This window comes from Bombus impatiens, unplaced genomic scaffold (genome assembly GCF_000188095.3).
Source record: "Bombus impatiens unplaced genomic scaffold, BIMP_2.2 scf_0640, whole genome shotgun sequence".
Taxonomy (NCBI): Eukaryota; Metazoa; Arthropoda; class Insecta; order Hymenoptera; family Apidae; genus Bombus; species Bombus impatiens.
In genome coordinates, this window is record NT_177059.1 from 1,724,602 (window position 1) to 1,750,778 (window position 26,177).

The window sequence follows — 26,177 nt, forward strand, 5'->3', positions numbered from 1 at the left end:
TGAAGTTTGAAAATAGAATTTTATTAGCTACAGTAGCAAAATACCTATTCACTTAAATATTTGGCTTCACACGATTACCAGGCTAAGTTCATTTATATTAATATACAATATGTAAAATATGCCATATTGGATATGGGCAGTGTCCGTAGTAGTACGATGAACTTACTTTTCATACAAGATTTGCGAGATATAAATATACATATAATATTTATAATAAACTTTTATATATATATATATTATTTTACATGCTAGAAAATAGTACGCTAGGCACTTGTTTGAATAGTTATAGAAATAAAACTTACGGCATATACGATTTCGTGATGGGAAGGAAAGCAATTCGCGGGAAATTCAAAGGCGGCAGTAAAAATAAGTGTAAAACGAGATTTTTGACCAAAGAAAGGATCAACGAGGAAAGCATTAGGAACATGACAAGAAAGATAAATACACTGGTCCACGAAAGTATTTGAACATTTACCAGAGAAAACTTTTACGTCCGTATTATACGAAATACAATGCCCATGTTATATGAAACATTTTGAAATTTCATTATCACTGCAATCAGATACTATCGTCATGATCGTATCGATAAAATTTGAAAGCAATCGGAAAATGTACATACACGTTGCAAGATATTTTCTGCAAATATATATTTAGTAAACAAATTAATACAGAGTATGAATAGCTTAAACAAATAACAAATGCTGAAGATGATGCGATAATCTTTGCAAAATATATACTTGTACCAGATATCGTGTAACCTCTATATATATTTTCAGATTTTTAAACTTCATCTATATAATCGCGATAATTGAGTCTGATTATGGTACTAGTGAAATTTCAGAACGTTCCCTATAATATATATAGTATATCCACTAAAAAGGTGTCTACAAGCGTCCAGATATATAATACTTTCGAGAGTCTGTGTATAGGAAGAAGAAGAGATACGGAGAAAAAGGAAGAAAAAGAAAAACGAAAGGGAAAGGAGACAGATTAAAAATAACGAGGACGAGACATTTGCGGCGGAGGTCAAAAAGAGAGCACGACAAGGAGCAAAAATCTCTCTCAGTTTCTTTCGTCTTCCGCAAATTTTTATTCGGTCCTTTTCCTCCCGGACTTAATTCCGTCTTATGTATAACCTTCTTTACAGTTAGCGATAAAGGTAATTGGCGTCGTTTTAACGAAAGAAATAAAAAAGAGAGAAGGAAAAAGTAAACAAAAAGGAAAGATGAAAGAAGGAAGAAACGCGGGGAATAAAAGAAAGAGAGCATAAACACGCGGGTTTACATGGATTTACGTGTTCTTTATACACACTTGGCAGCGACTTATTCGGGACCTGAGATTGCCTGCCTTCAAGGTCTGTTTCTCAGGCCTTTGGAACTGAAGCCTGTCCTCTATCGTCGTCATCCAAAAGCTGATCTCGTTCGAGTAATAATGGCAGTGTTCTTCGTTACATTCGATAAATGGCGTTGTACGGAAATCTTCCAGACAGGATCCGGAACTGGACAAGGATTGTCCTCCACCCTGGGCACCGGCACCCGTATGCTGAAAGCACGTGAAAATTAGTCGAATCCCCGTTTTCCGATATTCGGGATTTCTATCGACGTAAAACGAGAAAAGTTTGAATTGGAAAACGGGGGGAAGCTTCGAACCGAGGAGGCCTGTGAGCGTTTCCACGTAAAAAGTTCGACGAAAAGGTAAAAGGGTGGAGACGCGTGTTTAAGAGTGTGAAGGAGGTACTCGTCGAGGCGTGTAGAAAATACGTCGTGTTAAATACGATGTTTGCCAAATAACTTTGAAAGCCAAAATTTAACACGCGAACGTGCGTGTAAAGAGGCAGACAGAAATGCCTAAAATAAATAAAGATTACAGGGGAAAAATACGATAAATATCGCGTGATGACTTTCTGAATGCGAAGAACTAAGTGTCAAGTAATTTATTTTTACTTTTCGATTGTTCGCTTGAATTTTTATAAGAACTTCGTATGTAATCAAATTTACACGTTTGAGTATAGAAATGGAAAGAAATGTTCGTACCATGACAAAACTGTATCCGATCCAAAGCCCGGTCCATCCGTGTGGACAATCTGGAATATTCAATGACTGGCTGTGTACGGCTATCACATTCGCTGGAACCTCGCAAACCACGCATCTGTAGAACGAAACGAAATTTCATTTGTTAATACTCATAATACCATTTTACCATGTTCGACAGTTTCGACTTGAACGAACGATTAATTTGATTTCGAGTAACATTTTTGTCAGGCGATGCGATATATCAAATTTATATGTATTATTTAGCATCTGTTCGTAACAACTGCTTCTGGAAGTTAAATTATTAACAAATGTATATTAAATTAACAATTTCATTTTGCATACCCCTTTCTATTTACTCTCATGGAAATGTTTGTAACTTTATATAAACTAAAATGTCGTGACGCTTGCATTGAAATTGCAACTGATTTCCACGCAGAATAAAATTTCACTTTACATAGTTTGGCATAATGACGAATGAAACAATATAAATAATTATTCCTCCGTTCAAACAATAGCGTATACTTTATTCTTCTTGCAATTTATGTTATTAAATATGTTAAATGTTTCGAATATTTGTATCAACGATTTTTCATAACGGCAAGTTGTAAATTACGCATCGGAACAGTCTGTATAAAATAGTAAATTGGAACAATAATTTATTATAATACCAGGATACTCGCGTAAACTTTCAATGTGCGTGTTTGTTACATAAATTATATCCGAAAAGCATGATTATTGAAACAAGATTCAATGTTTAACATCGAGAATCAATTTACAGAGGTATCGTTAAAATTATTTCGCAGGTCTGTTTTAATTTTCGCCGTACTTGAAACAAATGAATCTACGATATTTTTTAAATAATTAATCCTAGAAACAGCGCTACTGCGTAGCCGTAAATCCTTTGAAAGTTACCAGGTATCCGTCTATATCAATATCAATTATCTCAAATCGATCGCGAACATTTCCAAAATAGAAAAAGAGAAGAAGAGACGATGAAAATGCCCCACCGTAAAACCAAGCAGCGTTTTTACAAATAACGCGTCAACGAAACCAACGTCTCGTTTCCAATGCGTCGTGTCGAATACGAGATGCAAATAGAGTTCAGTCGAGTTTCCCATGGTAAATGGGAGCAAATCGAACGAGATCTATACGATTTCCTTCTAGCCATCGTGACAAGTCAATCGATCTCCGTTCGGCTGAACAAATCGCGAAAAAATTACTTATATCTTTGAAGGTTTGTAAGTTGTTTAGAGAGATACAGCGAGGTTGTAAATTGAAATGCTACTTAGCAACATCGACTGATGATGCCGCGTCCGAGGTTGTATGCATCTCGTAGAATCTCAGATTATCTCAGAAGCATCTTGAATCTCAAATCACAAAAGTCATTAGCGAATTGATGTAACGAATGTTTTCTATAACACATAGGTTTTTTTTCTCGAATAATATACTACACTGTATCTTTTTAAATACAGCAGAATTCTCTACTATTCGAACAAAACATCTGCAAGTAACATATGTCTTTTTCCTATTACTCTATGACCTCGCTATATTTCTTCTGCCAGCGATACCTGCGTCGAAGGGGTGGCAACATAATCGTGTTTAACGGTTGATCGATGTGGAACGGACGTTCGTTCCGCGACATAGATCCACGCTACAAGAAACATCTTATTCGAAGGAAACGTAGCTAGGCATTCGATGTGCTCTGGCGATTTTGTTTCATGGAAACGATCAACGTACCTGGAGATGTATTCCTCTATCGCTGTCCCCTCAATAGGCATCATGGGAATTGCTTTAGTGGTCGACAACCAGTAAGAACGATCGCTACGACTTGCATAGTTACAAACGTTGCCGGTGTCGCAGAAGAGGAACGGCATCGTCGAGAACTTTCGCACGCACGAGCCGGCATGACCTGTTTCGTGATCATTTATTAGACAGATGACTCAGAATAGACGAAGGGGAGAAGAGAACAAACTGAAGGCACATGCAAGGACACATAGATCAAGCTGCCGATACGTATCGATACGCTTGCAATCGACTTCGTAATTATTTCTCTATCTAGCGTACTCGGTGCATATATACATGTACATTGGCTCACGAAAGTATTTCAACAGTCAATTATCATTACATCAATAAGTCAACACTATTTAATGGTACCATCTTCAGAACTAATTATATACATATCTAATGAATGTTTTACGTTGACAATATACTCGTGTTTCGTGAGAAGAATATTTCAAAAAGTTTCGTATAATACGGATAACATATTATTAGTAATTTTTTGTGACAACTGTTTGAATATTTTCGTAAGTCACTGTATATTATATTATATGCAAATGACATATTGCTTGATACCATTTGGTTAAAAAATATAATGTTTTGAAATGAACATTTCATCTGTTATGGTCTAATTATGGAGATGTTATTTAAGTTAAGGAAAAATCGAACAACAAATACTTTCGGTAATTTAATTTTCATCCGTGGTACTTGCCTAAATCTTGTGAGTGCGATCTTTCATTGCCATCCGTAGATAACATACTGTATCCTTCCCAGAGTTGGATATGTCCTGCATCACAAACAGGCACTCTGTCAGTTTGACTGTGTTTTACTAGCAAGATACCAGTAAGGTAGTCAGGCGCAGCTTCGCATGGTAGTCCTGGTTCTCCTGGTTCACCCGGATGACCCACGGGTCCTTGAAGACCTGGTAAACCAGGAGCACCAACAGGTCCTTGCAGTCCTGGTAATCCAACTGGACCTGATGGTCCTTGAGGTCCTGGTGCACCTTTCATTCCATGCGATCCTGGGAATCCTGGCTGACCTGAAGCTCCTTTCTCTCCTGGCGAGCCTGGCGGGCCAGTCAGTCCTGCAGTAAAAAAAATAAAAACTCAAATATAAAATATGAACAATAACTAAATTGACAATTAACGACATAAATATAAGTCAAATTAGTACAATTATAAATGATTTACCAATGCAGATATGATTTATAAATTAATTACAATTTATAACAATTACAAGTAAATGATTTATACATTGAGCTGTTCGGAAAGTCCGCAGCGTTTTTATTACGAATTTTTGCCAGATAGTAAAATATTCGAATAAATATCGTCCATAGTTTGATGCTAAATGGAGTTAAGAAGAAACACGCACGCGAAAAATTTTGGATCTTAGCCGGAATATTCAAGTGTATCGGTCTCATTCATTGAATTTAGTATAGTCAAGTTATTACGTATCATGATATCTATAAAACTTTAATTTTCGATATTTTGACGTAATTGGCCATACCAGGATAACCACGGTCTCCTTTTGGTCCCATCGGTGGTTCGAGGCAGTCGAGACCCTTGTCACCCTTCTGACCAACAAACCCAATAGCACCCATTTTTCCCATTGGACCTGGGAATCCTCTTTCACCTTTCTCTCCATCCAGACCAGGTGGACCCTCTAGACCGGGCCAACCTCTGTCACCTTTTTCACCGGGGAGTCCATCAATTCCGGAAACTCCTGTAAATTTAGTAAAATAAACGTGTTTACAAAATTACCAAACGTATTCTAAATAGAATAAGATGAAATTATTTGAGTTAAGTTTAGTAGTTGCCTCGTAATTTACCAAATTGGATAATAAACAATTTTCATTATCGTCTTGTATTTGCACGAACTAGTTTTTCGATTACGTTAAAAAAGAAAATTTTGATCTTAAAGGTTAATCATGTTCAGCACTTTACCTCCAAACAAAGACAAAATTCGTGATCAGGTAAATGAAACAAGAAGTTTATCGATTCAGGGTGTCAAAAGTTGCGAGTTATCCTAAATCTATTGTTTGTTAAAAAAAAAAAAAAAGAAAAAAGATGGAAATGATACTGAAAAAGGGAGATTTTAAGTAACAGAAAATAAACAGCAGGAATCTATTGGGTGATTTAATAATTTATTAATCCCTGTCCATTTACCTGGGTATCCTGGTTCTCCCTTTTGTCCCGGCAGACCTGGTTCTGGTATACAATTGTCACCTTTTTCACCTTTTGGACCTATTTGACCCGAGAGTCCTCTATGACCTGGAGCACCATCTTGACCTGGTAAACCGGGAGCACCCATAAGTCCCATATCTCCTTTCTCGCCCTGTGGCCCGACAGGTCCATAAGGTCCCTGATCTCCTTTATGTCCTGGTAAACCAGGTAATCCTCGTTCTCCCTTCTCTCCCGGTCGTCCTGGTACTCCTTCTCGTCCGTGCTTTCCTGGCAGACCTGGTAAACCCTTCTCACCCTTGATAGTTAATCCAGCAATTCCCGTAGGTCCACGTGGACCTTCTTCACCTAAAATAACACATTTCACATAGTCGATCAAAGCTTGATCTTTTGCAGACACAATTGAATTGCGTTAACGATAGAAAATGCAAAATAATAAATTAGAAATTGAGAATACCTTTAGGTCCAGGGAGGCCAGGTGAACCTGGGTTTCCAACTGGACCTGGTGTGCCCCTATCTCCTTTTTCGCCATCATAACCAGCTAGACCTTCCTCACCACGATCTCCTTTCTCTCCAGCTACACCTCGTAATCCTGGCATACCTGGTTCGCCTTTCTCACCTTTGATCGCAACTGTCGGTCCAGGTTGTCCCCGGTCACCTTTTTCTCCAGGCATACCACGGATACCAGATTCCCCAACAAGACCTTGTGAAATAATTAAATCCATTAGTTTCTACAAAATTAGTTTGTACATTTTCTTATAAAGTTGAAATTGTTTCAACCTCTTACCTGGCAAACCACGGTCTCCTTTGCCACCGTTGAGGCCAGGATGTCCTGGAGCTCCCACATCACCATCCAAACCAGGGAAACCAGGTGGACCTGGTGGACCGATGTCACCTGGCTCGCCTGGTAATCCGTCGATTCCAGGTGTTCCGGGTTCACCTGGTGGACCCATTGGTCCCTGGAAATTTAAAAATATTTTAAATTAAACTCCTTGCTATGAATTTTTGTTCATTGTAAAGAATAAAACGTACTATATCTCCTTGAGAACCATGGAAACCTCTTACTCCAGCGTCACCTTTTAGCCCTATAGGTCCTGGTAAACCATCGCGACCTGGCAGACCAGGTTCTCCCTTAAGACCTGGCAATCCGTCTAAACAATTACACGACAATCCACGTTCCCCTTTGTCTCCGTCAATACCATCTCTACCAGGAGGACCAACAGGACCACGGATACCTGGCATTCCTGGTTCACCTTTCTGTCCTTTCTCAGAAACTAGACCTGGTTCTCCTTTGCGTCCCTAACGAGATTAATGGTTACAATAAATTCCCACTATCTTCGTTAAATCCCTATTGGGCATAACACAAATTCGCTGCGATAAGGTGGCAGCACAAATATTTTTAATTGTATTCATTGAAAGAGAAAGAAAGATACAAGTTTTATAACTCAAAAGTGTAAAAGCTCATTACCTATTATCATATTAAGTAATCAATATCAGTTAATAAATATATATAATATTCCTTTTCAGCTTTTTCGATTGAAGATATTACAAATATTGAACAATTAGCTTAAATCAACATTTGCGAATGTAAAAGACTTACTGGCAATCCTGGTAAACCTTGATCACCTTTAGGTCCTTGGAACCCGATAGTTCCAGGAAGACCAGGCAGACCAGGATGACCTATATCTCCTTTTGGTCCAATTAATCCAGGGCGGCCAGGTTTTCCTTCCATTCCACGTAATCCAGGGAAACCAGGGGCGCCTTTTTCACCTCGTTCTCCTTTCAAACCAGGTGCACCTTCTATACCAGGTCTACCTTGTAAACCAGGTAGACCACGTCTTCCTGGGTAACCTTTCGATCCATCGATACCCGGTTCGCCACGATCACCTTTGATACCTGGGAATCCTGGGAGTCCTGGTTTGCCAGCCTCGCCCGGCAATCCCGGTTCACCTGATACACAAAACAATTACGTTTATGTTACAATTATTATGTTACTTTGAAATTTGAAATAAATGATTCACGAGAGACACCTACAGTGGCTACAAAAATTATTTATGCATCATTGTATTTATTATAACATTTACATACGACTTAATTAGGTCCAAGTATATTAAATTTTGTATTATCTAAAAGTGCTTTCTTATCACTACAAAAATTTGATGCCACGAAGACGAAATTGTGGAACTTGATAAAGAAAACGTTTCATTAAAACGTAAGGATGTGCGCAAATACTTTACATAACTGTAACATAAACTGCAGAATTTAGGAATTGCATACCTTTATTTCCATCTATACCAGGAATTCCAGCAACACCAGGCGGGCCTGGAGGTCCCATCGGACCAGTATCTCCCTTTTCTCCTGGCGCACCAGGCAAACCACCTATGCCTGGAATACCTGCATCACCCTTCTCTCCGGAAAATCCTGGCAGACCCGGCAGACCATCAGGACCTTCCTTTCCTGGTGGTCCTGGAAGACCTTTCTCTCCCTTTTCTCCCGGTGGTCCTGGCAATCCAGGACTGCCCTTGACCGAGATACCAACTTCACCTTTTGCTCCTTTCAACCCTGCAGCGCCTGGGAACCCTCTGGGTCCTTCACGACCAGATTCCCCAGGGAAACCCATTGGTCCTATATTACCCTTGTCACCACGAGGACCTGGTAATCCTCTTGGTCCAACTGGCCCAGGTGCACCAATTGATCCCGGTGGTCCAGGTGGGCCCTGTTCACAATAGTTTATTATTATCTTACGAATACACGAGTATATAATATTACATTTATAAAAGTAATCAAAATTATAATGAAAATAAATAACAAAAAATTCTATCAAATAGGAAATACAGTTTGTACTTACCGAAATACCTTGTAAACCTTTGTCACCGCTTAACCCATCCCTTCCGGGTGGGCCAGGCTCTCCTTTTTCACCGGGAGCACCTCTGTCGCCTTTAATTCCTTTAATTAATTCATCCGGAATTGGACACAGACCTATTTAAAATAGAAATAATCAAATTACTTATTGAGCACTGAAGCGGTTTAGAATCTGAAACTATACACGAATTCCAAGAAATATAATGCATATCTACCAGGTTCTCCTTTATCTCCTAGTGGACCAGGTTCGCCCTTTGCACCTGTTTCACCTCTTCGGCCTGGTTCTCCATGTTCTCCTTTCACACTAACACCAGGTTCTCCTTTTCGACCAGGAACACATGGTCTTCCAGGAATACCATCTTGACCAGGGAATCCACGATCTCCCTAGAAACAATAACAGGATGAAAAGTTTTGACAAATTATTTAACGTACTTGCTGCCCTGAACCCTATTTGCGGGTTATAAAAATATTTGTATACATTCGATAGATTCGATGATGATTCCAAAACGGGGAACTTTGTTAATAAAAAAATATATCATATGTGTATTTCGAAAGTCACATAAGTTAAACAAATTTTTCAAGAAAAACAAAAAACTATTTGGAAACATACAAAAAATTATTTACGATAAAAGTTATAGGCTGCTCTAAACAGATTTTTTAGTATTTCTACATAATAGTACACGTATATGATATTTTAAACACACTTTTCGATTAAACGCATCAAAAACCAATTAAGAATTATAGAATTACATAATTATTTCGAAATTTGAACGAAAGAGATTGACAGAATGGTAAAAGTTGAGATCGCAACAACTTACAGCAACACCCTTTGGTCCTGGGAAACCTTCAAATCCCATCGGACCTTTTTCTCCAGGCGGACCAGGAAGACCAGGTGGACCATCTCTTCCTACCGGACCTCTCACACCTTTATCGCCCTTTTCTACTTTAAGCATGTTTTCCGTAACCACTGCTGGAATACCAGGTTCTCCTTGTGGACCTGCTGCACCAGGAATGCCATCTTTTCCCTAGTAATCGGAAATACACGATATAGTAACGATTTTCTATTACATATTAAAATTTTAATTCTACTTAATTATAAATTTCTGGTACGTGCTGGTAAAGTTATCTACATCCCATTGGATATTCTCTCGAAACCACGTTATTTTAACTCAAACGACTTGAATTTAAATAACTTGATAAATCTGTGCGAGTCTTTTCTTTCAAAATATTTCTTTGAAATACGAAAGATAAAACAATGTGCTGAAAGTACCGGAGGCCCTGGTGGCCCAATTGGTCCAGGTAATCCGTCGCTGCCAGGTTCTCCGGGGAATCCTCGTTCTCCAGCCGGACCTCGTGGACCAGGAAGTCCAGGTTGTCCATCGAAACCACGATCACCTTTGATTCCTGGTAATCCCGGCAGACAGTCTATACAACGCCCTCCTATCTCTCCCTTCTCACCAGGTGATCCTGGAAATCCTGGAATGCCGTTTTTCCCTGGCGTTCCCGGTTCTCCTGGTAAACCAGGTTCTCCGGGCGCTCCTGGAATACCATCCACGTCGCCAGGAACTCCACGCGGTCCTGCGTAACCGCGTTCTCCTTTTTGTCCTTTCTCGCCATCTCTACCGGGCGCTCCATCCATTCCTTTGGGGCCCTATGCACGTTTGGTAATTTTCGAAATATTATTAACTATGAAAATTAATATTAAGTATCAAACGAATTAGAATTATCAAACCAGTCAAAATAACTGGCATCGGATTTATCGTTTTTCTAATAACATATTTAATTAACCATGTATAACTTATTTAGATACGCGTTAAAGGCCGGTAACTCTAGGACTTGGACAAACTTCATTCTAAATAAAAACACATTTAAACAAATATAAAATATCCAGGGAAAAAAGAGTTCTTGTATTGGATCGACTTATTAAATATTCGTATTGATTTCTGAATAAATACCCACCATAATCGACGCTCCTTTCTCTCCTGGCAGCCCTCGTGAACCTGCTAAACCTGGCGGGCCATCAAATCCACGGGGACCTGTTGGTCCAGGGAATCCTGTGATCCCAGGTTCTCCCTTTGCTCCTTTTTCTCCTGGTAAACCCTCTGGACCAGGAATACCTGCTAACCCAGGCCCTCCTGATGGTCCAATAGGACCTCTTGGTCCTGGATCTCCGGGATATCCATCGGCACCACGCGGTCCAGTGGGTCCTGGAAAACCTTGAGGTCCTTTTGGCCCTGGAGGCCCTGGCGTACCTTTCCCACCCTACAATTAGTAATTGGAAGTAAAGTTTTTACTTGAACAAATAGGGTTTAATATCTCAAAAATAATTATTCTGTTATCATTATACTAACGTTCTTGTCATTCTATCAATTCGGATGAAAAGTTCTATTGTACTTCAATTCTAAAAGTATATCTATGTTGCAAGAAGAGGTCATTTAATCTATTCGTTTCTTAGGAAGATTAATGTTAGTAATACTTACTCCAGGTGGACCAGGTGGTCCTCGTAAACCTGGAACACCCATAGGTCCATCTCGACCTGGTTCTCCTTTCTGTCCAGGACGACCTGAAAGGCCGTCTAATCCGTCATAACCTCGATCACCTTTGCGTCCAGGCGGACCTGGAGGTCCAGAGAAACCATCCCGTCCCTGAATATAGTAAATGTACGAATTAATTTACATCATCCTGCATTTTTACTTTATCATTAACATTGCTGTTCTCCTCGCTTCTTATTCACGTCTATATCTTTTCAAATACTTTCCTTTTTGCAATACTTTGTTTAGAAAAAGCGTCAAATACACAAAAGGTAGTGAGATTATAGTGAATACCATAACCAAACATTGAAAAACTATCTAGACTTTAAAAATGTCTATTGAAATATAATAATCATTTCAGATCATATAGATCCAAGGAGAACAACACGTTTAACTGAAACGAATAAATATACTTACACGAATACCTGGTGCGCCTGGAAGACCCTTTTCTCCTTTCATACCTGCAGTACCAGGAATACCATGATCACCAATTGGTCCCTGTTCTCCTTTTTGACCGTCCGACCCTCTTTCACCCTATCGTTACAAATGAAATAAAATAGATATAAAGGAACAGATCGTATAATCGTACAAATCTTTGACTATATAAATAATGTATACAAATACAAATTTTTATACACTAAATTGCTCATACATATATTTGCATTTTTTTTTAAACTAGAACCTAAAAGTTTAGAACGTTATTGACAATATCTATGTACTCTTTGTTTATGTTAATGTTGTAAATTTTAAGTATTTAAAAAGAATACCGTGTCTCCTTTTTCACCACGCTCTCCCTGTGGACCTGCTATTTCTTCTCCTGGATGTAGAAAGCCGCCGACTGCAGGCGATCCAGGAGGTCCTTGCTCTCCCTTCTGACCTTTGTCACCTTTCGGACCTTCGAACGCAAGACCCATGTTTCCCTTTTCTCCTCTTGGTCCTTGTAGACCAGGCGGACCCTGAATACGATAGTCGAATATTTTAAATCACCGTATCGTAGCATTATCGTTTATAGATTAACCATTCACCAATATAAGTGTCTTATTTGTCAATAGATAAAGAGTAGAGAAATTATTATTTTCAATGATTACAAACAATAACAACATAATGGTATTACTGCAAACGAACGGTATTAAAATGAACTTCGCTTTTAACACGGTTAAATGTACAGCGAGTCACGAAAGTATTTACAAACAGTAACTTACATAAGGACCACGATCACCCTTAGGTCCAGGAAATCCACGCTCTCCTTGTAATCCTGGTTGTCCTGGAGGTCCTCTGACACCATCTATACCCGGTTCTCCCTTTTGACCTACAGGGAACCTACCGGCGAACCCTGATTGACCTTTGTCTCCCTTGGGCCCTCGAGGACCTGGATAACCACGAGGGCCTGTATCTCCAGGACGACCAGCAGGACCAGGTTCACCCTGAAAGATAATCGTAAAGAAAAATTTTTTAATTTTCATTTTATACTATCGCATATTCTCATTTTTTGTTTCAGAATTTCTCATAAATGCACAAACAGCCGTATTCTCGTAATAAGTATTGCTAATAAAAATAATTTGTAGCATGCGTACGTCTGTTCCATTGCAGCCATCACGACCAGGTAGACCAGGAGCTCCGGGTGGACCTTGTACTCCAGGAACACCACTTATACCGGAGAATCCAGGTATACCCATTTTACCCTGGAAAAAATTATTATTAACAATATATTATTGTATACTATTATAAACAAAATCGAACGTTAATAATAAATCAGTACATACTCTGTCACCTTTCGGACCGCGTAGTCCTTGAGGACCAGGATCACCTTTTTCTCCCTTTGGTCCCAAAAGACCTTCTGTTCCAGGAAATCCTTTTTGACCTTTAGGTCCCTGTGGCCCCATTACACCTGGCGGTCCCTGTGCGCATAAGTAAAAATGAATTAAAAATTCACAAATCTAGTATAATATAAAAATTATTTTCATTTAATTTGTTCTAACATTCTGTTGCAGATATTTATTATGCGTGTTTTTACAATTATTCATATTTTGTCGTATAACTCACACCGAAACGAAATTTACATCAAATTACTTTCACCTCTGAATTAAATGAATGACCCAACCATCGTAATTTAGTAGGAAATAAAAGGAATACAACAGTAACACTGATTTTATAGCTAATTCTTTTCCACTCGTAACTCCAATATTTCCTTCGAAATTAACATTCGACATCGACGCCTCGTGTGCTTTTCTCGTATTGTCTTGAAATATAATATCCAATTATGTCTTACAAGTTTACATTTTCGTGATTACCGTAAAAAAAGAAAAAAAAATAAATTTTGCATACAAAATTCCCTTCGACGAACACTTACCCTGGAACCTTTCTCCGCGAAACATTTTGGCACGCAGCAGGCCGATCCGGTACAGTTTCGTTGTGGCTTGTATCCTGGAACTGGCACAACCGTGTAACTGCTCGGATAATTGTCCGAATCTCCGGCCGCGCCATATCCTCCACGTTGCCCTGAAGAGTATCCGCGTTGTCCGTAAGGATCTCCGCGTCCATAATCGTCTCTGGATCCATAATTTCTATCGTAGCCATCGCCAGAAGAATCTCTGGATCTTTGTTCTCCTCCGGCTTCTCCTCTTCTGTAAGAGTCTTCATAACCTCCAGGTCTTCCGTAAGGATCGCCAGCTTCTTGATTGTAAGGATCCAACGGGATTTGATCTTGACCTTGGTTGTAGGATTCTTGATCCAAGCCTCCTGAGAGGAGAAGATTACTCGTGTTAAACGAATCGGATAGACGATCTATGAGATGGAAAGATGGGAATGAGATCGTATGAATTGGGACGCTGGTTTTCGTGTTTAACGCCATGACAACAAGTATCATCTTAAAAATAAACTATAATCGTTACAGAGAATGTATTTGCAAATTTATATTTTTCAAATGTAGGCAGAAATGTTATTTCATAGAATGAAATCCCTATATAAATATGACGATATTTCGTAAGGGCAGCAGATAGAAGAAAAAAATGTGAAATGAGAAAAAGATTGTAAACGACTATTAACAATCGCGTAAATGAATCGAAAAATATAAATTTCGTTGACGTTAACATAAAGAAGTGACTTTAGCAGAAATCATAATTCAAAATAATTTTTCCCCCAAAATGCACGAGCTTGGAAAATTATAGAGCAGTACAATTGCAGAATCATAAATGAGGGGCGAAGAAAAGGTTTGGCAATAAAATGCACGTTACTCGTCACAGCTCTATTTTGTGAAATTCGACAAATTTCTCGTCTGTTAAAGGTTTGTTCTTTTATGAAAATAACTCGTTCGAATCTCAAGCGATATCAGCTTTATGCCTTTTCAAAATTCAATTTTCTATTAGCCTATTAAATTTTATGGAACACCATAAACTTGTGCGCGCGCGCAATAACCGCTGGCACTATCGATTAATAGGAAACTATTACACAACGCTGTAAAGACAAAAGATAAATGTACGGTCCTGTTAATTAGTAGGCCGAAATTGAATTCGTAAATCTGGAGATATTGCGACGGAATCGTTTCGAAGGAAACAAGGTGAGCGCTGTTTCCTGGAAAATTGTTAACAAATAGCACGATTAATACAGGACATATTCTTACTATTCGTTTAAATTTTTAACACAATTGTTTCAATAAATTATTTCAATGTGCTTTAACTTATTACATGACTTCACCTTTATGTTATTTACATATATAAATCACGATGAATAATATAAAGAGGACAAAGAGGAAAATTGCGATAAGTGCATTTTTATTGATACCATAATTAGTTTGATATCCGCCGGAATCATCAGTTCTCTGATTATAGTCATCGCTATCAGGGTATCTGTTGTATCGATCATCGTAATTCTGACCTTGATAGCCTTGGCCTTGGTTATTTAAGTACCGCCTATCTTCCTCAGAATCTATACAGTAGAATACAAGATCAATTTACTATATATGTTATGTCAAATTATTATAATATTATTCAAAATTACAAGTTTCACAGGAAGAGTAGAATATATTCAAAATATTTAAACAGCACAAATTAATAATTTTTAATTAAGAAAGTAGAAAATGACAAAGGAGAAGCAAAAATTAATAAACAGGTAATCGGATAAACAGTTTAATAAAAGTTAAAGGGAAAACTACATAAAAATACGAAAGAGAAAATCAACTAAACGATTTATCCGGAGAAGAAAGAGGCAGTGGAAAAATTTTCAGAAACGAGAAACACTATTTTAAAGTTTCAACAGAGGTATTTATTCGCGTTTGCAATAAATTTTTTCTAAAGATAATCTTCCATTTCGTCAGCGTATAAAAAGGACATAAAAAGGAATTATCTAGATATCCGTACATAGAATTGAAAATATTATCCAATTATACTTATCGGCAAGAGGTGCAGCGAAATTTTTGTTCTATGCAGAGAAAATCAAGAAGAGATAAACCCCGTCGTTACCTTCGTTGTTCGTAACAAAAGCCCTCCATCGTGGTGAAATATTATAATCGTCGTCTGTACTATTTGGTTTTCCAATATCACCTCGTCCAAGTGGTACAACAGGCGGAGGATTGTACGACCATGATGTGTGGTTATATTGCTGGAAAAGAAAAAGATATAAAATAGAACAGAGATTTATTTGATGACTTCTTCGTAAGGAAGTAACATTGTTTAATTGTAAGAGAGCATTCATGTTTTGTTTTCTATTGCAGTTATAGAGATCTTTTAACACGTTCGCTACCGCAGTACGTTCACGAAAAATCCTATCTTGTTATTTCTGCAATATATTTAATAATACTATACATTTTCATCGATTTCCATCGTAGAATATAACCGTCTAAAATGTAATTTCTTTTCAATCAAGCACGTCAGTTGTACATATCGTTTATTTCGTAGTTTAGAACAATTAAATTTAAATTAATCTTTTATGCAATATTTATTGATTGCGCGTTTTTGTTATAAAGACGGTGGCTAAAACTTTCAGAAAATTATGATTTTCCAAGTTGAACGGTAAAAATGAGATTGAAATGTTTCGAATAACTTACCAAATAAATTGTGAATTTACGTATCTTATGAAACTTTGTATAATTTGAAGTTTTTTCGATAGATCAAGTCAGTAGATCAAGTAATCGATTAGAATCAATCAGAATCGATCAGATCTCGGTAATCGATACGAAGGTGCGCGATAAACGTAAATATCGATTGAGCTGTAGATCATGCAGGTCTGAGGGTATTGACTGAAGGATCTATAAACTACTTTACCGACGGAGTATGACCAATCATTCACAGACACTAAATTGATCTAATTTGATGAAAAATACAATTTTCGAATATGTAGTTGCTTACAAAAAAAGTTAAAGGAGTTTAATAGAATATTCTAACATAATTACGATTGTTATCATATTGCAATTATATATACAGAATAAATTGATCATAACACACTAAGCTTTGTTCGACAAATATTTGCGTATGCATTGACTTTTCTAAAAAGAATAATATGATTGCCATTCTTAGAAAGTACAAATAACTTTTTCGCTTTGTCAACTAAAAGTGAAATAAATAAATAAATTAATAACGTAATATGTATTGGTAGTTACTGGCTATATTCGACTTAAATTTAATAATTGATTCGGAATAATAAATGTGTATATACATGCATGCCGTGTATAGAAAATAATTAGATTCGGCACAAATGAATTAAAATAACGTACCCAAAATAGTACCCAAAATAAACATTTGTCGCGAATTTTAATTCTATAAATTACAAAGGAAAAAGGAACATCAAATAAAAAATGTTTGATATAATACGACTCGACGATTAAGATAAAAGTTATGTTTCGCGCTAGAACGAGAAAGCATAGCTAAGCGTATATATCAAATGCCTAGATATGAAGACTAAAAACGTTTTCAAGAGGATCTTCTTACATCTTAATATTTAATAGGTACTTCTGAGGTTGCATCAACTGTCGATAAGTTATCAGCTACGCTTCTTGTACGACAGAGCACGTTTTATTTTTTATTCATTTTTAATTCGAATTTTGATAATCTACATATTACAGCGATATTAAACAACGATGTATAAATTTAACCGAAAAGTAAACTCCATAAATCCAAAGCATCACGATTGTTACTTAAGCCTTCCACCTATTCTCTAAAATATCTTCCAACATCTGAAAAATCACGTAACATCTCAAATACGCTATGCAAACACTCGCAAGGTGAACATTAACACGAGCGGTATAGCGTAACTACGAATCTATCAGAATGTTTAACGACTCACGAACGACAGTGCATCGTACGTACATATAACAGAGCGACATCTTTTTCCAAGAGATTTCTTTCGACGCACGCAGACCAATTTCTATACCTCGATCGCTGATCTAGCCCTGTCCGCGTACGGCGACCATATTATACAAATTAGCTCGATTCAGTCGATGCGTCATCGCGTTCGCAGAAAGTCATTGTCTTGCCCTCGTTTTCACGTTTTATCCTTTTTAAGTTTCGGAATGGTACGCGCTGACAGGAAGCGCGGGAGATAACGCTTCGCCCGTTATCGTTTTGAAGTGACGCGCCGCACGCTGTTCCTCTTTGGATCCCTTTCTGGCCAGCCTCTCTGCCGCGCGTTTCCCTCGAACATTTCCCTCGAAAAAGCTGAATGAAATAGTACGGGTTTTATCGAAACAGAAGATAATCGTGTCACGTCGATGCCATACATCTTGGGAAGCTACGAGAACAGAAGCAGCAAAACTCTCGAAAATTCCAAAGGCGAACAATTTTATCACCGTTTGCAGAAGTATTTGCACTGCTTAGCGAATTCGATGAGTTACGAATTTAGAGGCAGATTCGCGAGAGAAACCATAGAAAATGTTTATGTACGTATTGTAGTATTTTTGTGATCTTTGCTAAACATATTTATTGATTAAGAATCGCTTATTTTTGCAGCAATTTGTAACGGATCATATGTCGTAACAGATACACATAATTTGTCGAATCTTTATCCTGAATTCTAATAATACGAAGCGATACAGACATCTGGACGCTGATACGATAATTCGCAACGACCTCGTCGCGAGTTACACGCGAAACTGATTTACTGACATCACTGCTGAAAATATGTACAGGATTATGCCTTCTCAATTCTGTGATGTAAGAATATAAAATCTTGCCACGGATATGTCGAACTTTTTGTAGAAAAGTCAAAAATTGCTGTTTTGTGATACGTCGCGAGTTAAATCATTTTTACGATTTCTCTTAATTCTTGCGATTTTATAAGATAAATTAAACGATCCTCGAATCTTCAACTAACAGTCTAAGTACGTAACGTTCCTCTACTTTTATTACATTCTGATCCCATTCGCGTTTAATTGTTGATACAACTCTAACAATCCCAATTAATTAGGATCTTTTAGATTAATCTTTTATTTGTATAATTATTAAACGATTATAATCAATCTGCTTTAATAAATGGAGTTTGATGTTGTAGAAGATTAAACAAAGTCAGAATTTCAGATGCAGTGGACAGATCGGTGGAGATCGTAGTTGCAATTTGAGATCAAAGAAGCTGCTATGAATACGAAACATAATTATCATACGATAATGTACTTATTTCCAAACAATGAATCATAGATATTACGTAGCGCTTAGCGCTACATTAGCTTTAAATTATTCCATTTATCTATAATTTATGCGTGGCATAAAATAGAAAAAATGTAAGGAAGATTATTTATTAGTATGACCACATTATGATGATACTATCAAAAGTATAAAAGTTGGAAAATTTTTTATTTCTCGGCTAATTTTTCACCTAACGACTTCGTTATTTAATTAACGAGTACAAAGTAACGTAAAACCTTTCCGAAATACAATCACCGAATACTAATTGCCTAGATCACACGTGTTAATCTATATTCGCTATTATTACCATTTAAAATTAATTATTCATTATTCTATTTCGATAAATACAATTGTAATTCTAGCAAATTTCAAAGTTCAGTTTGTTTCGATTTACCGTGATATTACGTAATTCATTTTGAATTACAATTATTTGTATATTTCTGATTAATTTGCACGTACGTTGACTTTATAGAAAATGACAAATTACCAGCCTCGTAATACTCGGTCCCGAAATATTGGAAAAATAATAATCGACAAATATAATCTCCATTCTCCTCGATTCACGAAATGAAACTACGCTCGATACTATCTATAGTAGAATATCTATATCTACGCAAACATCGGAGATTCTCTTTTCTTGCAACGACAGACAACGACCAGAAACATACGCCTACCCATAGATCTCATACGCCAAGTTCGAAAAATCGAGAAATTTATTCGAAGAAATATTTCCAAAAGTAGAATCTCCGTTTCCTCCTTTCGACCGAACCTCCAACCAAATTATCATCAACGTCACACGCATCTCTATCCTCGAGCATCCACGAAAACGACTCAATCTACACGGCCATTTCGTTCAACGAAGCCAGCCCAATTTTCTTATTCTAGATACCGGGACTATCTTCTCGCGACGGTTCAAGAATCGTTCCTTTTATCGCGTTTCTTGGCCGCCTTCGTGAATCCGCGATTACGTAACCAATCAGCCATCGCGTTCCAGCTTGGATCCCGAACGATCCTTTTTCCCTTCGATCCTCCGTCATTCCTGTTTGTCAACTTCACCTCGCCGTATTCCTCGTTTCATTCGCAGGGACTGCTGCGACAAACAGGCAGCCCCACTTTTCAGTAATTCCACTAAACCGATAGAACTCGAGTCAAAGTCAATTAAAATCGAGTCACTCTTTCGAACCTACTATAAATTAACAGTCAACTGGTATCCGCATTAATAACTTTCAACGTTTCTTCAATACGAAGCTTGTGCGAACCGTTCGGGCGTCACATCGATCATCCGTAAATTGGAAAGAACAAGAATGCGACGATGTTACGGAGCAACATGTATTTCAACAAGATTAATACGGTGTAGGACGAGGCTCGCTAATTCGTTGGTCAGCGATCTTTATAATCTCGATGGACGACGCGTATTCATAAGAGCCAAGTGTGATATGTGTACGTTGATACGACGAAAGGAACCAAGTAATTTACTTTGTCGACAGCATACACGGTATTGCGAGTTGAAAACCACGGCAGTGAATATTAAGATTTTGAGAATTAAGATTCCCATCCCTTTAATTTCGTAGTTGAGTTATAACTTTACTCTCTGCAACGATACGTTTTCATGGAACGAATTCTTACAACGATAAACGCAGCACGCTATTTTAGGAAAAATAACGATGGACCGACTCGTAACGCTATGATCCTTGCGAGCCAATCGTGCGAGAACACTTGTAAATTCAAGGGTCGAAATAATTAATACGAAATATTTTTTAATGAATTTTCAAAATCGTTTGTCCTATATAGTACACATAGAATCACAGGTTTCGTGAAAATTTCTATCGCGGTCAGGTTACGAGTGATAAATTACAAGCAAAGAAAACTAAATTACTTCGTTCGGTAAAACTGTTATCGCGAAACGCGCAACAAGAATCGTTATCAACGTTGATCAAAGCCCATTTACACAGGCCTTTCTGCTGTTAATTTACCGCATTCGGAATTTCGTTCGATGCGATTTATCCGGCGAATAACGCTATCTTTAAGAGTTTTTAACGTGCAATTGACTTCACGACGATCATCATTAATCCCGCCGCTCCGTAAACCCGTTCCTCTGACTAAACACTTTCGCTACGGCGCAAGTGGTTCCCGCCTCGCGAAACAATTTTTCACGTTTCACGCATCACCGAGCATGCACGAGACGCTAAAATTTAAACGTCGCGTAATAGCAGCTTGCCAACTGTAAAAGATACAGAAAGAATGGAACGTTTTAACATTACAGCCGGTACCTTGGCTGGTGCATTCGAAACATCGAAGAGACATAATCGACTGATCGATTCGTGTCATCGTAAGTCACGAATATTCTACGAATGAAAGCGTAGAATGCAGCTGCTAACGAGATAAAACGGTCAAAATAAATATGCTTCTTATCCGGCGAATTTGCTGTGCAAACTTCTTAATCCTATGATGTCAGGTAAAATAAAGAAAATACGACGAGAACAGAACTACTGTTCGAGTCTGCGTTTAACGTAAAGTAGGATTTTTCGTAGTAAAACTAAAATACCTTGAAAATGAGCAACATTAGGGCTTTTACGTTAAGCAGTCGCACAGTTATTGTTATAATCGATATTATATTTCGTTATTTTGATTTGGAATGCTTTTTTTTATCTTACGTAACTTGGATTGGATTTCGACGCGTAGAAACGATGAATTTTTATTCTATCCAATTTCTTTCTTTTTTTTTTTTTTCTATCGCCAAGCTTCGATGGAGAAAAGAATCGAAAGAGGGCTTACTGCCCTCGAGAAGGTTTTGTCAAAATGTTTTGTCAAGCTATAACAATCAAATTTTTGATAATCCAGATCTGAATCGAGTGCCCGAATTTCGACACAACTAATTCGTTTTACCATTCTCGAGGAATTTCAATTTCTACAACTCGAAAAGTTCTATGATTTCAACACTTTTCGTTTGTTTTACGTTACTATTAATGAACGTGTACTATCATCGTAGATTCCCTCAACAAAGGATAAATTTTAACGGTACACGGACTAAAATCGGATCGCGTAGTGAAAAGCAGATATCTACATACACAGCTGCGTTCGACCATAATGTTGGTGCAAAGGTTAAACTCGATTCAACCCCAAAACGCAATCTACCAACCCAATAACCTCTCGCAAGAACGAACATGCGGTCGTGGAGAACCAAAAAGGACGATTAAGTTCTTTAGACGATGGTAATCCAGCCGCGGTCAATTCCAAACTATTTTCAATAGTGACTAAGCTGGCTTATGTGCTTGTACGCGCGGTACACGTGTACGTGGCGTAATAAAATTACACAAAGCGCGGTTACGGCGTCTCGTAGGCGAACTGGTCGCTAACAGACGGCTGCCCTATTTCGGATTTAACACCTTTCCGTCGTTGGTCGACGACAAATCTGCTGAAACGCTCTTATCGCATCTGCGACATGATCTTCGCGTTATCGACCGCGTGCCCGATGCACGCTGCTCGGAAATAAGTTTGCTAAAAGAGAAATAAGAACGTTGGAGAACATTTATCTCTACGTGTGTATAGCAACATTATCGAAAACAACGTACTGGATTTAACAAATTTGAAGAATTTCTATCATAACCTTCTATCAAATTATAGCGAAACGATAGAAAGATAATGTCTCTGTTCTTGGATACCACAGGAATTAAGAAGAAATAATGATATTCGAAATTTGTTAAACAATTTTCTCTGTTTCGGTGACGCAACGTTGAAACTCGCGGATAAAGGGCGAACTGGAAGTTTTTATTCTTGGATGAATAATTTAACTCTATCTGTCGTACTCGTAGAATATAGTATAGGTTTGTTACTATTTATCGTGGTATTTAGAAAACTTGTTCGTAGGATATAAGCATGAATATTTAATTACTCTAGAAGTCTGTAAAAGTTATTCGAAGATAACAAATTTGTATATATAGGAAAAATCGATCGGAAAAAGCGATGGATATATTATTCGATACAGTGCGAATTCTATAAAAATACGCTAAATTTTTTTGTAACTTTCGTAGTTTTTCAAAGTTGCATCGATTTTACGAGGGATCGATGGAAGAACGGCGTTTTGGAGCAATTCGTCGAAATAGCGATATGGCGTGCTGAAGAGACAATTTCTAGAGTGGCATAAAGCATTCCTTGGAACGATTCGTTGAAATATGACGTGCAATTGGAGAACAATTTCTTGTTATCGTTGCTCGAAACCGAGTTGTGTAAAACCGGTGAACAGTTTCGCGTAGCAATTTATCGAAAGTACCGATAACCTATTCAGATGAAGATTGAGTTTTTGAAACGGTTCGTTAGCCATGGCATCGTTATTATATGAAACTGCAGAATGCTCCGTTTCTGCGATTCGTCGAAATTGCGTTATAAGAGAAATTTCCTTTTTTCAAGTAGTATATTCAACTTGTGGAGCAATTACTTTTGCACAAATTTGTATTATTTGCTATGATTCTGTTAATGCTATCAGTAACGTATTATCGCTATAAATATACGACACACATGGTCTCATGTCATCGTTTTATAAATATTGTCTAACATAAACAATATATTATACCGACTTTGGATTAATCGATCGCTATCGATCATAATATAATAACAAAATATGGTAGCTATTAAGCACGTACTAATTGCATAGGAACTACAACTTGAGTAAGTAACCTTGAGCTAACTGATCAAGCTCACTTCCAATTATCTCATCCAACCTACGTTAGTGTCGTCTAAAGATAAAACATTCCTTCTAACTATTAAACAACTACAGGTCCTATTAATTACAACTGTGACCACGACTCGGTAGACGCGCAATTTAATTAACAAAACCAACAAATGATCGGAGAAGTCCGATACGATTTCCGAAACAATTCCATCGATTTCGTTCGGCAGATGAATAGAAAAACTCTAAAGTCTGGCAAGCGTTTCCGCGGAGGAACGTAAGAACGTAAAAGCACAACGACGCGATGCGATGCGACGCGACGCGATGCTCCGAATGATTTAATCGCGTGGGCAATGAATGTGCTCGCGCGAGTCGTGCGCGTTACGCCAGCCAAAGATCCGTCGACCTTCGAATCGAGCTTTTTCGCCCTCGCAACTCCATCGGTTCTCGAACGTGCACAGTACACACAATGAAGCGAACAGAGGAGGAAAGACAGAAGGTCGGAGAGCACGCGCCACGAAACGCGATCCTCTCGATTCGCGGTTGACTTTTTAGTCGTTCGATGCAACGCTCCATGCACGTGCGTTGCGTGCTCGAATGTACCAACGCAAAGGCGTAATCGATGAATGAATCGAACCGATCGTAGAGATCTCGTTTTGTCGGCGTCGAGCGATATACAGAGTGAGAATGAGTCACGATTCGAGAGATTATCGAAATTAAAACGATAGTTGTACGTACCCCACCAACTATCCCGGCCAGGAACACTGCGGATGCGACGAATCTGAAAAGACAATTTTTCTTAATTATTCTATGAAAGTGGAAATTATCATCATTTGTTAGTTCACTCGCGTTATTATAGCTTCTCGACAATTTGGAAAATTTCACGCTAAATTTCTTGAGTTGTTAATAAATACGAAAAAGAGAAGAAAATTGCTATATAAGTAACTTTACAAATATTTATATCGTTTGTTTGAACGAAATCCTCGGTCTTCGAAAGTTCTACCGTAGAAGCATCGATAAATTTTGTTGCGTAACGATACGAAGTTAGAAAATCGAACGAATAAAGTTCTGTAAAAGAACGTTGTAGCTCGTCGCTCGTCGATTTACTAGTATCGTCCGTTAGTAAATTATCGTGCAAGCAGACTTAAACGTGATAAAACATGGACAAATGAAAATTTTATTTTCTTATACCTTGACGCCGAAAATATTAGAAAATATTAAAGAGAACGTGGAGAATTTATTTAATTCGAAGAAAGCTACAAACGAAAGTGTAAAATGTGAAATTAGGAGATTTCGTTGCAGTTTTCGATGATCGGAATGCGAGTCTTCGACGTGAATTAAATCGTACAAATAAAATAGAAAGCAAAATACAAGAGGAATTTTCCAAGAAATCTCTATCGCTTCCCGTATCGGGTTAAAAAAAACAGACAAATAGGTACATACGCATCGAAAGAAGAGATTAAAGAAATAGGTCACGATAGAATCATCAAGAATTTTACTGGTCTCCCGCGGCACCGCAAATATCGACTATATTTTAAATATAAAAATCCGAAGAAATATTTCACTTCGCGCGAAACGTATCGAAAACTAATGCACGCGCGATTAACGCAAAAATACCAATCGGATGGACGGACGTCTTTCGCGATACAAAGCACGAGACGGTGCAGGGTTCTCCGTCAAAAGGATAATTGACCACAAATACGCGCGAGTTTCGTCCTTGAAATCCACTCGTCGATCCGTCGGTATGTAACGGGGGGATGAAAGTGCCCCCTCCGTGCATCATTGAAATACTCGTGGCGCGTGCACCGAGGGAGAACAAACGCGGAGCAATTAAAGAAGAATAAAAGGATCGACCGAAGAAAGATCGGTGGAACGGGAACAGGTACGAAAGGCAGGTCTAGGCAGGGTGACTGCAAAAACTAAGATGTCTCGTGGAACGAGGAGAAGAGCACGTTATTCGACGCACGACAGTAGTTCGTCAGAGTTCACGGAGGTGAGATATGTATCTCGAACGATGCTTCCGTGTCACGTTGGTGGAAAAGCACAACACGAGCAACACGGTTACCGAATGCACGTGTTCGCGCAATATAGAGATCATTGACGTAACAACAGGTTGACGAACCAGTAAGATTACCGCGAAGGAAAAGGAGTAAGAACGGCGAAAAAGAAGGAAATGGCAGAAGAGGAAGAAGAAGAAGGAGTGGAAGAAGAAGGCAAAGACGGAGAAGGAGGAGAAGAAATATAAGGAAAGTAAGGAGAAAAGAAAGAATTTTGGAAAGAAGAGAATAGTAAGATGAATGGCAACTCACCGCAATCCCAACCGGGTCATTTCGACCTCCCTATTCCGCGACGGGTCTAGGGAGCCGAGGAGCACAGGCTAGCACAAGCACCGCACGGAAAGACAGTCACAAAATATCGCGGGGAACCCGGCACCGAGTAGACGTGGTGTGTGGACCGTCCCATCCAGGGAGGGCTCTGAATGAACTCGGGTGGAGGGAAGGAAGGTGGAGGCGGCCGCC

At 38.3% G+C, this 26,177-nt stretch overlaps 1 protein-coding gene across 1 annotated transcript; it reads right to left on the reverse strand.

Annotated features, from left to right (window-relative positions):
* Positions 1–26,171, reverse strand: LOC100740784 (collagen alpha-1(IV) chain). The gene is made up of 27 exons (XM_024369764.2): positions 25,968–26,171; positions 24,397–24,439; positions 15,840–15,978; positions 15,163–15,306; positions 13,733–14,121; positions 13,146–13,280; positions 12,957–13,064; positions 12,585–12,806; positions 12,150–12,338; positions 11,800–11,916; positions 11,332–11,496; positions 10,811–11,113; positions 10,122–10,502; positions 9,670–9,876; positions 9,067–9,235; positions 8,838–8,968; positions 8,267–8,705; positions 7,590–7,939; positions 7,022–7,288; positions 6,777–6,948; positions 6,447–6,692; positions 5,975–6,337; positions 5,316–5,531; positions 4,522–4,893; positions 3,771–3,942; positions 2,034–2,148; positions 1–1,542 (listed from the first exon to the last, which is right to left on the reverse strand). The coding sequence occupies exons 1-27, from the start codon at positions 25,985–25,987 to the stop codon at positions 1,291–1,293; spliced, it is 5,826 nt and encodes a 1,941-aa protein (XP_024225532.1). The 5' UTR covers positions 25,988–26,171; the 3' UTR covers positions 1–1,290.
* Positions 26,172–26,177: the final 6 nt, after the last annotated feature.

Bases quoted from the DNA above. Each gene is read 5' to 3' on its own strand.
- LOC100740784 (XM_024369764.2), bottom strand. From the start codon at position 25,987: ATGACCCGGTTGGGATTGCG. The intron at 13,281-13,732 runs GTAAGTGTTCGT...TTATGCGCACAG, and splicing joins TCGCGGAGAAAGGTTCCAGG to GGACCGCCAGGTGTAATGGG. The intron at 10,503-10,810 runs GTGGGTATTTAT...AAACGTGCATAG, and splicing joins AGAAAGGAGCGTCGATTATG to GGCCCCAAAGGAATGGATGG.